This window comes from Vipera berus, assembly GCF_964194415.1.
Source record: "Vipera berus genome assembly, chromosome: 6".
Lineage (NCBI taxonomy): Eukaryota > Metazoa > Chordata > Lepidosauria > Squamata > Viperidae > Vipera > Vipera berus.
Genome location: NC_138208.1, coordinates 57,555,647 through 57,569,726, shown reverse-complemented (window position 1 = coordinate 57,569,726; position 14,080 = coordinate 57,555,647). Strand labels below are relative to the sequence as shown.

Here is a 14,080-nt window from a genome sequence, read left to right as displayed (position 1 = left end):
TTGAAATTCTGAGTACTTTACTTTCTGAGTTTCTTATTCCCAGTCACAACAAAGTAATTATCATCCTGTTTTGACTTTACTGTGGAATCTTTTAACCTAACCTGTGTTCCTTTAGTTAAAACAGTTGCAGCTTTTTCTTTTAAGACAGGATCCTTAGTGGTTGAATCAACATCTTTATCATTCTTTTGGGAGACTTTGACCTGTGCCTGACTTTTGACGTTAGTCTTTAATGTCTTTTTCTTCGTCCCATTTATGGTTGATGTTTGAGGAAGACGCACAATAGATAATGGCATTCGATCAGAATGTGTTGTTACATCAGCTGTTACCTGTGTTTTCATCCTGCTATTTTGAACTGGTCTCTTCTTGGCTGAAGAATTAACAACAGGTGAAAATGAATTTTTACTCTTTACATCTACTGTAGATGTCTGCTCAGCAGCAGATAAGCTGCTCTGCTTATCGTTTGTAAGAGAGGAATTAAAACTCAGCTGTTTGGGGCCAAGACCAGTTTTCTGTTTGGCTTGCTTACTTTCCAATTTCCCTCTATGTGAATAAAACTGTGTGGGTAATGTTTGACTGTTATTTTGGGAAATTATTTTTGTAGGCATTGTAGACGATGTTTGAGGACAAGACGGCTTAGACACATTTAAGTTTCTGTTAATTATTTTTACAGATTTTGCTGAGGTTTTTGAAAGAGGCTTACATTTGTCTACATTTTTGAGCCCAGCTGCACTATTAGGAGATTGGTGTTCTAGACAGCCTGCCCTTGTAGCCGTTTCAGGCAACTTTGAAAGTTTATTGTTTGAACAACCTAGAGCAGGATGTTGTACAGTTGGAGAATTTTGGGAACACGCAGGCTTGATAGATGATACAGTAGATTTCTGAAGAGATGCTGATGGTGTTGAAGCAGTTCTCCCCTGAGCTGATGATGAGCACTTATTTATATTTCGTCTGTATTTTGAAACAGATCTAAGGCTATGAGAAGGTGGAGCTGGCTTTTTTGAAATTGGTTCTGATGATTTGGAAAATGACTGAATGTTATTTACTAAAGAATCTTTTAATTTGGGGTGGCTTTGTGTCAACTGGTCTGTAGGTGAGGAATGCTTTACTGCTTCTGAAGAAGAAAGAACTGTTGGCTGGGACAACTTACATCCTGCCTGTTTCCTATTACCTACACGAGGATTTTTTGAAACTGAAACCACAGTAGAGACCTTTGAACTCTGTTTATGATATGCATCAATGGCAGATATGGGATTCATGGGTGGAGGCTGTGGAGGTCTAGCAGATGAATCAGAAACTGTATCACCAGAAGCACCTTTTTGAAATGACAAAATCTTTTGTTCCAACGTTGCAAATTGAAGCATTCGGCAAGGATCATACTTGAGAAGAAAACCTTGAAGAGTATCCCAGCCTCCACCAACACGTACCATTACATGTTTGCCATGTAACATCTAATAGAAAAGGAGATAAAAGGTTTATTGATTATAACTGATTGCACTTAAGCAACATAGGTATTGCATGAAATATTAAAATGCTTTTAACATTCAGTTTTCCCATTTGCCATCCATACCTAGAAAGCAGAAATATTGTACGCACACACACACACACACACACACCAACAACAACTGCTGACCAAGAGATGCAGAAAAGTACAAGCTGCCCAGCATTATGGCAGCAAAGAGAAAGAATGATTGCTGAAGTATTTCCAAGCATCAGTAACAGTGGGACATTTTCAGATAGGCAGTGAAATTAGGCAGATAATATCACTAAGGTAAGGTACTAGCAATTAAATTATATTGTCATCTTTTGAAAAGGAATAAATTCCCACTCGGTTAAGATTGATGTTCAAGTGACTGAGCAAAATCACTGAAAACGTGTACTTACTCGAATGAACAGTATTTTGTCTCCCAATCTATAGCGCCCTTCAGACAAATACTCAATTGAAAATCTATGAGAACAGCTACAAGGAGGATCTTCAGCAATATGCTTAACCTACATTGTACAAAGATGCTGTTATCTTTATATAATATATACTAAAAACAACACTAAATGTGAATTACACAATTTGGACCTGCCCCCCAAGGGGGTGTTCTGAGCCAGCAGGATTTTTTTCTCTGCTGCTGACAGCCAATTTTGTTGCCAAAGCTGGCTCCTTGGCAGCATGCTCCCCAGTTATGAACGGGAGCTACTAGGAATGACTCAAGAGGACTTTTGGATGACCATGGATGCATTTGTTTAATCTCTTTTAATTTTTGTATTTTGTATTTGTATTTTGTATTTGTATTTTGTCTTTTAACATGTATTGCCCTGTTCACCGTGCTGAGTCCTTCGGGAGAAGGGCGGTATATAAATAAATAATAATAATAATAATAATAATAATAATAATAATAATAATTAATAATAATTAATAATAATAATAATAATAATAATAATAATAATAATAATTAATAATAATAATAATAATAATAATAATAATACCTCAGAAGAGGATCTAGAAGGTAACAATTCTAAGTGGAAGTAGTCAGAGTGTCAAGTCTCCATCTTTTTCCTTTCTACTGTTTGCTTTTTAAGACTGACTAGATTTTAACTGCACATTTTATTTATTTTATTTATTTATTTTAATCCCATTTATATCCCGCCCTTCTCCGAAGACTCAGGGCGGCTTACAATTCTAAAGCACAAATCAATGCCCCCCCCAAGCGGCATTATTACAAAGTCAGCTTATTGCCCCCAACAATCTGGGTCCTCATTTTACCTACCTGTGAAGGATGGAAGGCTGAGTCAACCTTGAGCCTGGTGGGACTCGAACCTGCACTAATTGCAGGCAGCTGGTGTTACTTAAGGAGGCATTAGCCCACTGCTCCACCAAGGCTTTTGATATGTTTTTATGTCTACTTTTAAACGTTAATGTACTGGCTGGATGCTGATTCAAATTAACCCTCTGCTACATCTTAAAGTGGCTTTTTGATGTTCTTTTTATTGTTTGATTAGCTTCTGTAAAATAATTTTGTCTCTTCTGCATGGAAGCTTCAGCAACTCCAATGAAAGAGATTTGTTTTTATTTACATTAGTACTGAACTTTCACTACAGTGATTTTGTATTTTATAAATTTATCAAGAAATACTGTTCTTAATTTTTTTTAACTTTTGATAAAAAAATCTCTCCTTTATTACTGAAAGTTCTTCTCATTTAATCTGTTATTCTCCTTGTCTCTGAGAGGAACTGTTTATGACCGACTGTAAAGTTTCAGCTGTAAAAATACTTTTACAACTTAAATTGTGGTAAGAAAAGTTGAAAATGTGACAAAACTCACTTAACAAATATGTTTGTTTATGTTTATGTTTATTATATTTGTATACCGCCCTTCTCCCGAAGGACTCAGGGCGGTGAACAGGGCACATATAAAAATACAGAATACAAAAATTAAAAAGAGAATTAAATACGAGCCCGAACTAAAAACAGTAGAAAAATGTAAAAATCCCCAATAAAAACCCCAGCACATCCCCCATCAGGCCAGGCCGGCTTGTTCAAATAGGTAGGTCTTCAAACTGCGTCGGAAGGAGCGAAGGTCAGGTGCCATCCGGAGCTCAACCGGCAGCTGATTCCATAAAGCCGGGGCGCCCACAGAGAAGGCCCTCCCCCTGGGGGCCACCAGCCGACATTCTCTGACCGGTGGCACCCTGAGGAGGCCCTCTCTGTGGGAGCGCACAGGGCGGAGGGAAGTTGACGCCGGCAGCAGGTGATCCCCGAGGTACTCCGGACCCATGCCATGTAGGGCCTTAAAAACCATTACCAAAACCTTGAACCTCACCCGGATAGCTCACTTAGCAACAGAAATTTTGGGCTCAATTGTGGTCATAGGTTGAGGCCTACCTATATATCAAAATATAGTAACATGCAAGCAATATATCAAGATAAATCTCATTGGAAAGCTGGGGAGAAAGAATATTTTTTTCAACTTACAAGTTCAACTTGAAAATTTGGATAAGAAGCTTGATGAAGTAACAATGATTTTAGGTGGTAACCAGATTGTAGCTCAGAGTTCTTATATCTGAATTCAAATGCCACTTATCTAGAGCAAAGATATATATCCTAGGACCCCAGAGTGTCACATGATAGGGAACGCCCTGTGCGTTCCCACAGAGAGGGCCTCCTCAGGGTGCCACCGGTGAGAGAATGTCGACTGGCGGCCCCCAGGGGGAGGGCCTTCTCTGTGGGCGCCCCGGCTTTATGGAACCAACTGCCGGTTGAGCTCCGGACGGCACCGGATCTTCGCTCCTTCCGGCCCGGGTTAAAGACCCATTTATTCGAACAAGCTGGCCTGGCCTGATGGGGGAACCTTAGGGTTTTAATGGGTTTTACATTTTGATTGTTTTAATTGGGCAATTATTTAATCTTTTTTAACTTTTGTATTTCTATTTATATGCCCTGTTCACCGCCCTGAGTCCTTCGGGAGAAGGGCGGTATAAAAATTCAATAAATAATAATAATAATAAAAATAAATGGGTAGCAAATAAATTGAATAAATAAAAATAAACAAATAAACTTCCCTTAAGCTCTGAGTGCTGGTTTTAGGAATCCTTCAAAAATTATAGACGGGAGATGATCTTGAGTAAGCTTGCATTCACAGACCAGGAACATCCATACCAAATAGCACTTTGAAAAGATCAACTGCCATTATCTGGTATAATGAGTATCAGTAGCCTTCAATCAAGAGAACCATGCTCCAATTTAAGCAACTCTGTGTTACCTGCACTCTGGATAGGACTTATCTTGATTACATGAATAATGAGATATCAAACCCCTTTGGTACTAACCAAGTTAGTTAGATGCCATTGGTTAGAACTTAACTCTTGGGTAACCATGAATGCTTGTCACTTCAAACTGCCTCATAGTTTTTCCAAGGACAGTCCTATCATCCTTTGATCCTATCCATCCTATAATCTCATGCATCCTGTCCTGCTGTGTTGTCAATTGACAAACAGAACATCCACATTTCTAGTAGATAATTTTAGTTTTTCAATAGTTGCTTAAAACTACAATACATACAAAAAGCTTGCAACACTGCCTGAGATTAACCAAGACTAATACACATCAGAAATGTAGTGCTGAGACAGGTGGTTCCCTGAGTTAAAAAGGCTTTGAAGGCTCTCTTCTGCGATGTCATGGTCTGACAATAAAATGGCTTCACCTTTCATGCTAATTCATAATTTATAAAGTCATAAACAAGTAATGGCTGGTTCAGATGTAACAAAAAAACCCAGTTAATTTGCTTTATTGTAATCTTGACCAACTACATAGATAGATTTTTGGTTGGAATGTGATTTGCAGGCACTTGGGCTATGTTCATATTTCATGCGAAACATGGTTTGCCTGACTATGATTTGTAAGATAAATCAAAAACTGCTGTTTTTGTCCAAATGCTAAACTTTAAATACAGTTAATAAACTACAATGGCTTGGCTTGCATAATGTGTTATTCCAAACCAAGCAAGCTTGGGCCATTGCATGATCTAGTCATTCAAAATACCTAGAAAGTTTACATAATTCACCATTGGGTTACAGATTTCAGAAAAATTTAGATTATAGCTTCATAGGTAGAAATATGCATGCTACTTACTGCTTCATGTAATTCTCCATGCTGGCAGCATGATTTGTAGGAAACTATAGGGGTTACACAATCAGAAGACATCAACAAAGTTTCTTCCAATTCAATTTCTTTCTCTAGCTTTACTAATACTGGTGGTTCAACTCCATGTCTATAAAAAGAAAAATATATAAAATACTACATTTAGAATTCTGGCAAAATTCTAAGACAATAACCATAGGGTGAGAATAGCTATTATACTTATTATGACAAATGTAACACATGAACACCTGAAATCATTGCTATCAAGAAAAAGGAGAATTACCTAGGTTAGCTATAGAACTGGCATTGTTCCCGAGTACTTTTGGGAGCAAGGGTAGAACACAGGAATAAAACATTCTATTGTCCTATGGGTTATTGGCTTCTTCAGTAAAACTTGGTCCCTACTGTGGATCAGTGACAGTAGAGGTTCTTTCATTATCTCACCTAATGGCAAAGGAAGACTTCCTTTTCCACTTGTAGGTGGGAAAATGCAAAATATCCTACAACACCTGGACTGCCTTTCCAGGGAATATAGGATTATAAAGGAATGGCTGTGTTTCATAAGACTTAACTTAAAAATGAGGTTTAGCAATTAACCCATTTTCATGACATGTACACAAAACCATACACTAATCAAGCACTAACTGAAATGTACTAGGTTAGTTTGTAGTATCATATACCTTATGAAAATAGCCAATGTCTGGGCTGAAAGCTCTTAAGAACCTTGAGGAAACTCTTAAGAACCTTTAGGGAGACTTACTATGCATTCAAGCATCTAATTGGAGAAAGCAATGAATACGCACCTTGATACAATGCGACCAATTTCCAGCAAGCAAAGGTACACTTGTCTTCGGTCTTTATGCAGCACTGTAAAAAAAAATTTGTGCACATAAGGAAAAAAAATTAATTCAGTGAAACCTAGAGTACTTGCCTGTATTCAACAGCATGGAGCAAAATTTGCAACACTTGTAACTCATATGTAAACATCTAAGTCTGTACCAGTAAGTTCTTTTCTAATCTACTCCCTGATGTACTTTTGCTTGGCATCCAGACCTTCCTTTAGCTATCATTGATTTGGAAATCTAGCAGTGGATTTAGTTATTTATGTATTTATTTAAAACATTTATATAACTGCCCATCCTCTAAGCAACTCTGGGGCACTCCGAATCAAAGATTAAAACAACATATAAAACAGTATAAAACTATAAGACCAAACACATTAAACCATTAAAAACAACAAAACCCTCATGCCAACTCAAACTTCTTATTTCCAATCATCCAATCTTATCCCAGCACTTGGGGGAAAGGCCAGGTCTTCAAAGCTTCACAGAAGGCTAGGATGATAGAGAGGCCTGCCAAACTTCAGAGGGCGTATCCCATAGGGCAGGGGTAGGCAACCTTGGCTCTTTTATGACTCATGGACTTCAACACCCAGAATTCCTGAGCCAAGGTTGCCTACCCCTGCCATAGAGCAAGGGTTGCCATGGAAAAGGCATGCTTCCTAGCTCCCAATACTAACAGCGACCCAACTACAAGTATGCATGGCATGAGGTTTGTGCTGGAGCCTTATCAGCACTCCCTTTGGGGTTTGCTTGGGCAAACCAACTGTCCCATAAGATCACGCTCTCTCGATTTTCCTTCCTGCTATCCCTGGACAAACTGTCCACAATGTTTAGCTAAGTATGCCTCTCTTAGCTTTCACCAAAGTGACCTGTGTCCTTTCCATATGTCTGCAGCAGAATTTCCCAGCAATGAGGAGGAACAGAATCTTAAGACATCTCCTGAAAAAAACCTTCCCATGACCTTCTCAAACATAAGCCAACAGATTAGTTAAAGGCCTTGGTATAAACTTTTGTTAAAGAAGACATCCAATGATAAGGGCCATTTTTTTACATTTTCAATTTCCTACTGGGGTTGGGAGGAATGCTTAAAGCAGAAATCATGGATATTAGCATAGTGCAGGGGTAGGCAACCTCGGCTCTTTTATGACTCATGGACTTCAACTCCCAGAATTCCTGAGTCAGCATTGCTGACTCAGGAATTCTGGGAGTTGAAGTCCATGAGTCATAAAAGAGCCGAGGTTGCCTACCCCTGGCATAGTGGAACCAATGTGACTGCCAGGGCCACCAGCTTACTGTAAGTAGCCTAGCCAGTCAAAGCTTTCCATGGAGGAAGAGGTAGGCTCTCTGGACCTTTGGAAAGGCAGGTGGGGAACTTTAATGCTTAATATGAAGTTCTTCAATAAAAGGAGTCCTTTCCCAAACTGTCACTTTCTGAGAGACAGCAGAAAATTGAGTCCCAAATGCTGTTCTGGCTTTTCCATAATTACGGTATCTGAAATCCTCTGGAGTTCCTAACCCTCACTTTGAGAAATCCTGCTTTATCCTATGTGGTCCCTTCTTTGAAAAATTCTCAGCTGCAAGGAAAAATGTATTCAGGATGTATAATAGAATAGATGCATATCAGAATAACCATAATTTTCATAGATATTGAATGTAAGTAAAGAATTCTAAACATGTAAAAGAGAAGGCAGCATAATCTGGGCCATACAAGCAGACGAATACCTGACATTTAGTTTGAGTTATAAACCTTCAATAATGGCTAGATCATATCCTAGATTTATCTAAGAAATAAACTGCATAAAATATGGAAATGGATGGTCACATGAGAATCAGGTGTGAGGCGTTTTTCCCCCAGAAAAGTCAAGCTATCTTTTCCTTTCACCAAAAGGGCAGGAGCAATGAAGCAAGTTTAAAAGGTTCACTTTTGAAAGTAAAACTATCAATACTTGTATTTCTTTAAAAGAAATCTGATTAATCAGAATTTAAACAGACTTGCTCCTTGAATGTTCCTGTCTTCATTATGGTGAGTTTAGACAACCTGTATCATATTAATATGGTCCAGCCCCCATGATGAGGCATATCTCACCCAGCTCAATGTTTTGTACAAGTTGCTTATGGCAGGTTTACAACTGCAAAATGAGTTTAGCCTCTTTTTAAAAGTATAAAGATTCAATGGCACTTGTAACGATGAATGCAGTGAAACTCTTTTGAGACCCATATGGCCCCAACATGAATATTGTCTAGGCACAAACCCACTCTTTATTTCACCCCCACAAACTTACAAAAGGGTCCTTGCAGATCTATGCCAAGAACACACAAAGCATATATTCATGCCACAAAACCAGCTACTGTAATCAGTAACCACTTATAAAATATTCTGAATTATGTCCTTAAAACTGCAATATTATACAGGGTTGGTGACCCTGTTCCTTTATAGAAAAAAATTAACTGAATGTAGATTAAAATATGCTGTGTAGGAGATATATCAATCCTATCATTCTTGAATGACATTGTGTCTTATAAACCCTGTCCACTGAAAAACTGATTATAAACTGAACTTTGCCATACCTTTAACAATTCTGAATATTTTTTAAATTTAAACAAGCCCACACCATGCAAAGCAAATACATAAAGAATACTCTTTAAGAAGGATATACACCAAACAATTTAAACATTGATTTTATATAGGTCTAGGGCTTACAGCTATGTCTATGTATTCTTAAAAGGGACAATGCTAAACACCTAATTATCAATACATCTTCAAGCTATTTTTCTTAATGAGCAGTATAAGATTTTAGTCCATCTGGAAATATTTGGTTTGGCAGCTGCTGGTTACAAGGTCCAGCCTGAAACAACAAGAAGTAGGTAGTCCAATCCTTGAGGTGCAATTCCAACATCAGATTTATTTAGGATGAGTAATAAACCGAGGGTAACAACTCTAGACATAATTAATAGTTTGTATTTTTATAGCTATCAAGTTAGGAAAAAGACATAAAAGTAGAATCCAGGACTTGAAGCAAAAGATTAATTATCAACAGATTATTAACTATTAACATTAAATTCTTCATTCAACGGCCTAATTTAGCAACCAGGTACATATTATACTTTATTCAGAGATTCATAATCAAGAATCTTTATTGCCATTTTGAGGAAAGGCAACTTTCCTCTCACCTCTTGAAAAATATCGGCAGTTCACATATTCATTAACATAACAAACACAGTTTTACATATACTTTTAAAAGGTTGTTTAATCTATGAGGATCTGTAATACAAAAAGCTTCAAAGCAGACATGGGATAGTTGTTTTTTTAACTAGGCTACACCTCTTGACTACCACAAATTTATTACTGTGTCTAGATCAGAGGTCACCAACCTTTCTCAGTTGGCAGACCAGAGGGAAAAGGAGGGGTAAGCATTTTAAACATACACGTGCGCATGGGGCCATGACCATGCACGTGAGGCAAACAGGGCAGTGCTACTGCCCGTGTGATAGCTAATTTTTTGTTGACTTTGGTAAACCAGCTGAAGTCCTAGCCCTTTTTCACAAGGCCCAGAACAGACCACTGGAAGTGCATGGCCACCACTTCTGGAAGTCTGTTCTGAGCCTCGGAGGCCTGGGGGAGGCTTCCCTGGCCCAGGACAGACTTTCGGAAGTGGCGTCCATGCAGAGAATCAGTTGTTCAGGAGTTTGAATCCCACCACTGGTAGTGATGCATCACCTGCAAATTCAACTCAGCATCTGAAAGTTACCAAGAATCTAGTGAGCTGTCAATGAACCCACAGAAAGCATTAATAAAGCCATTATCACACCAACATGTTCCAAAAACATCAGCCTAACCTGATGCAAATTCACATTGCAAAAATCAGACAATCCCAACATTTTTAGAAAAAAACCTCCTCTCAGTTCTGTTGGAAAGGTATTGCAATAACATTATTAAACTTGACACACTAAATTTTAAAACTCTTATAATAACTTCTATTATCAGAAAGTCCACCAAAACAAAACTGTTTTAATATTTCAGTCGAAGAAATACTTTATCCTGTTTAGCATTGTTAGAATTAGAATTAGAATTTATTAAATTTATATGCCGCCCTTCTCCCTAAGGACTCAGGGCGGCTCACAACAATAAAAAGTTAAAAAACATAAAATACAAAATTTAAAAAAGAAACCATTAATGTAATAAATACATAACAATTAACCCAATAAAACCAAATTTAAAACTATAGTCACTCCAGGCCCAATTGTTGGAACATCCATGTCTTCAGGTCACGGCGGAAGGACCGAAGATCAGGGGCCATCTGCAGCTCCGGAGGCAACTCATTCCAGACCTGGGGGTCACCAGCCGGCATTGCTTAGCCGACGGAACCCTGAGGAGGCCGACTCTGTGGGAGCGAACCGGGCGATGGGAGGTTGACAATGGCAGCAGGTGGTCTCGCAAGTACCTCGGGCCTAAGCCATGTAGGGCTTTAAAGGTAATTACCAGCACCTTGAATCGCACCCGGAGGGCAATCGGAAGCCAATGCAGCTCGCGCAGGAGTGGTGTAACATGGGAGTATCAAGAAACTCCCATAAGCACCTGCGCAGCCGCATTTCGCACCAGCTGAAGCCTCCGGGTGCACTTCAAGGGCAGCCCCACGTAGAGAGCATTGCAGTAATCCAGGCGAGAAGTGACAAGTGCGTGGGTGACCGTGTACACAGCATCTTGGTCCAACAAGGGGCGCAACTGGCGCACCAGGCAAACCTGTGCAAAAGCCCCCCTGGTCACAGCAGTTAGATGATCCTCCAAGTTAAGCCATGAATCCAGGAGGACACCCAAATTGAGGGCACTTTCTGAGGGGGGCAATACCTCCCTCCCCATCAAAAGAGATGGAACATGTTGGACAATATGAGATGCCGGTATCCACAGCCACTCGGTGTTGGAGGGGTTCAGCCTGAGCCTGTTCCTTCCCATCCAGACCCGCACCGCCTCCAGGCACCGGGACATCATGTCAAGGGCATCACTGGGTTGGCTCGGGGTGGAGATGAACAACTGGGTATCATCCGCATATTGGTGATACCTCACCCCAAAGCCATGGATGATCTCACCCAGCGGCTTCATATAGATGTTAAACAGGAGGGGGAGAAAACCGACCCCTGAGGCACCCCACAAGTGAGGGGCCTCGGGGTAGATCTCTGCCCCCCCTGCCAATACAAACTGTGAGCAGCCCGAGAGGTAGGAGAACCACCGTAGAACAGTGCCTCCCACTCCTAACCCCTCGAGCCGTCGCAGCAGGATACCATGGTCGATGGTATCAAAAGCTGCATTTCTACATGTTTTAACAGTGTTTATTAAACATACCAATATATTTTTCTATATAGAAGGGTCTCATTTATATAAACACCTCTTATCTTTTAAATTTAGAAGTGAATAATAGCATATATAAGAAATTAGTGTTTATAATTCAACAAAACAATGCAAAAAAAGCAACAAAAGTTACCTAAGCCTTCAGATTCAAAAAGATAAGTCTCATCCACTCCAATGCATCTACACCAATTCAGAAAGTTCGCTGTGTTATCTCTGGCAAAGAAAGATCCTGAAGGAGCATCTTTTTTACAGGGGACTTTTCTCAAAGGGAAATTCTGGAAAGTAATAGACAAATTTTAACAGGAAACATTCCAAAACATTTTATCATAAAGGCTTTTTCTAGAGTAGAACCAGTAAGGAAAGTGGGGAGGGGGTTCCTTCCCCCCAAAAAAGATTATATTTCAAAAGAATCTCAGCTGTATATAAATAAGCAATGGGGAAATTTGTTTAAAATAGTACTGTCAAGGAGTTGGCTAAAAGGCAAAAAAGACCACAAACTTTGTGACATTCACTTTTAGTTGTCAGAAAAAAGATGACCCATTTACTTAGCTGAAAACATGGCTTGAAAGACACTTCAAATATATATTACTGGCAAAAGATACAAGAAGGGCAATAACATGTATCATATGATTACCAAAACAAACCCTCCAAGATATTTATATCCAAAATACTACTTCAGTATTTTAAAATTAGAACAAATCTGTCAGCAGCTTGAACATATGATTCACATTTTTCTAATGAATTTCAAGTCATGTACAATTTTAACCAGCAGACTTTCATCTTCCAAATTACTTTTTCTTTTTAATGGAATCTTAATACGAGGCTCAACTTTCATGTATTCTGCACCATCTCAAGCTACTGTATGTACTATTTTATATCTGTTTTAATTCTAAGTGCATCTAATGTGTAATCTTGGTCACATGAATTTTCATTAATTTAAAAAAAATTAATTGCAATTTTTAAAAAACAAATGAACTTACTTTTAAATCATTTGGGTTACAAGAGCTTTTAACTATGTTTTGAATGACTCCAATCAAAATGCACAGGAGTACCCCATTATCAAGTTCTTCCAATAAATGCTCTGCTTTAAGTTCAATACCTATAGAAAAGCCATGATTTTCATTAGTAGAGAGAAGATAAAACTCAGACTGGTAACCCAGATATTCATAAGCAAAGCTTCAACCTAAATCAGTAGAAAATATAGTTTATTTATTTATTATTAAATTTACATGCTGCCTATCTCACTATTCAAAGCTTCTGTAACAATCCCTTTTATTGTGGTTTAACTGGAGTGGGATTGCGGCAATGTCCAAACTGATACAGAATGTCATAGATGTCATTCATATTTAAAGCACATGATATATTTTAAAATAATTATTTAAATTTCAACTTGTACATTGGGCTGTACTTTAAATTATACTAATTAGAAAAAATATTGAATCTCACTGTTCTGATTAGCCAATGTTTCAAAAAAGCAAACATGCATTTTAAAATTGTTTAGGGAAAGGCAGTATTATGCACTCTTAACAAATGACTAGACTTCTATAAAAGGAGAAACAGTAACATTAGTAGTTTTAACTTCTATCAGCGTGAACTCTAAATCTAGCTCTATCCCTACATTTTTTTCTACAATAATGAGATGGTTCTTCAAACAAACCCAACAAGCCAGATAGCCAGATAGCCAGATCTTCTTGCATAGGAATCAGAGTCGCCTCATGTCGGACAGATATCCATTGGTCATATAGTAAAACATCAGCCAGGCCAGGGCCATGCCTTGGAGTCAGTGGACTTCGTGGATTGATAGGTAAATCATCTCCAAACCACACCTAAGGTACATATCAACAAGACTGTTCGACTACAATTTCAGTACCATGTGACAACTGATCATATTTGCAATCCATTATCAATGTCTTTAAAAATGGAAGGTCCATAACAACAAAACATGATTCACTGTTATTTGGGACTACTTTAGCTCTATTAAAAGCTGCATTTGGCTTGTACAATCCATCAAGATTTGAACATTAAAATTATAGTCAATTATGTTCTTCAGATACATATCAGAAAGTAGGAAATATTTAATAAATATTTCAATTTGCCTACCTGAGCTGTATGTTGCATGGTAACTGGATGTTCCTAGGAATGGGAGGAAAAAAAGAGACTTTCAACTAAAAATGACAAATTGCATTTTATTTTCATTCATTTATCTGCAACATTGGAAAGACAGCCAACAGATCAACAAAAAGTAAACCAATACTGATTATCCAAAATT

General features: G+C 38.4%; 1 protein-coding gene across 1 annotated transcript; it reads right to left on the bottom strand.

Annotated features, from left to right (window-relative positions):
- Nucleotides 1-17: 17 nt before the first annotated feature.
- On the bottom strand, nucleotides 18-13,929 carry GAS2L3 (growth arrest specific 2 like 3; the record flags this gene model as incomplete). Its single annotated transcript, XM_081330595.1, has 8 exons — nucleotides 18-1,448; nucleotides 1,882-1,989; nucleotides 5,617-5,755; nucleotides 6,429-6,492; nucleotides 11,945-12,086; nucleotides 12,792-12,910; nucleotides 13,469-13,637; nucleotides 13,912-13,929. The coding sequence occupies 8 exons, from the start codon at nucleotides 13,927-13,929 to the stop codon at nucleotides 18-20; spliced, it is 2,190 nt and encodes a 729-aa protein (XP_081186721.1).
- Between the last annotated feature and the right edge of the window lie 151 nt (nucleotides 13,930-14,080).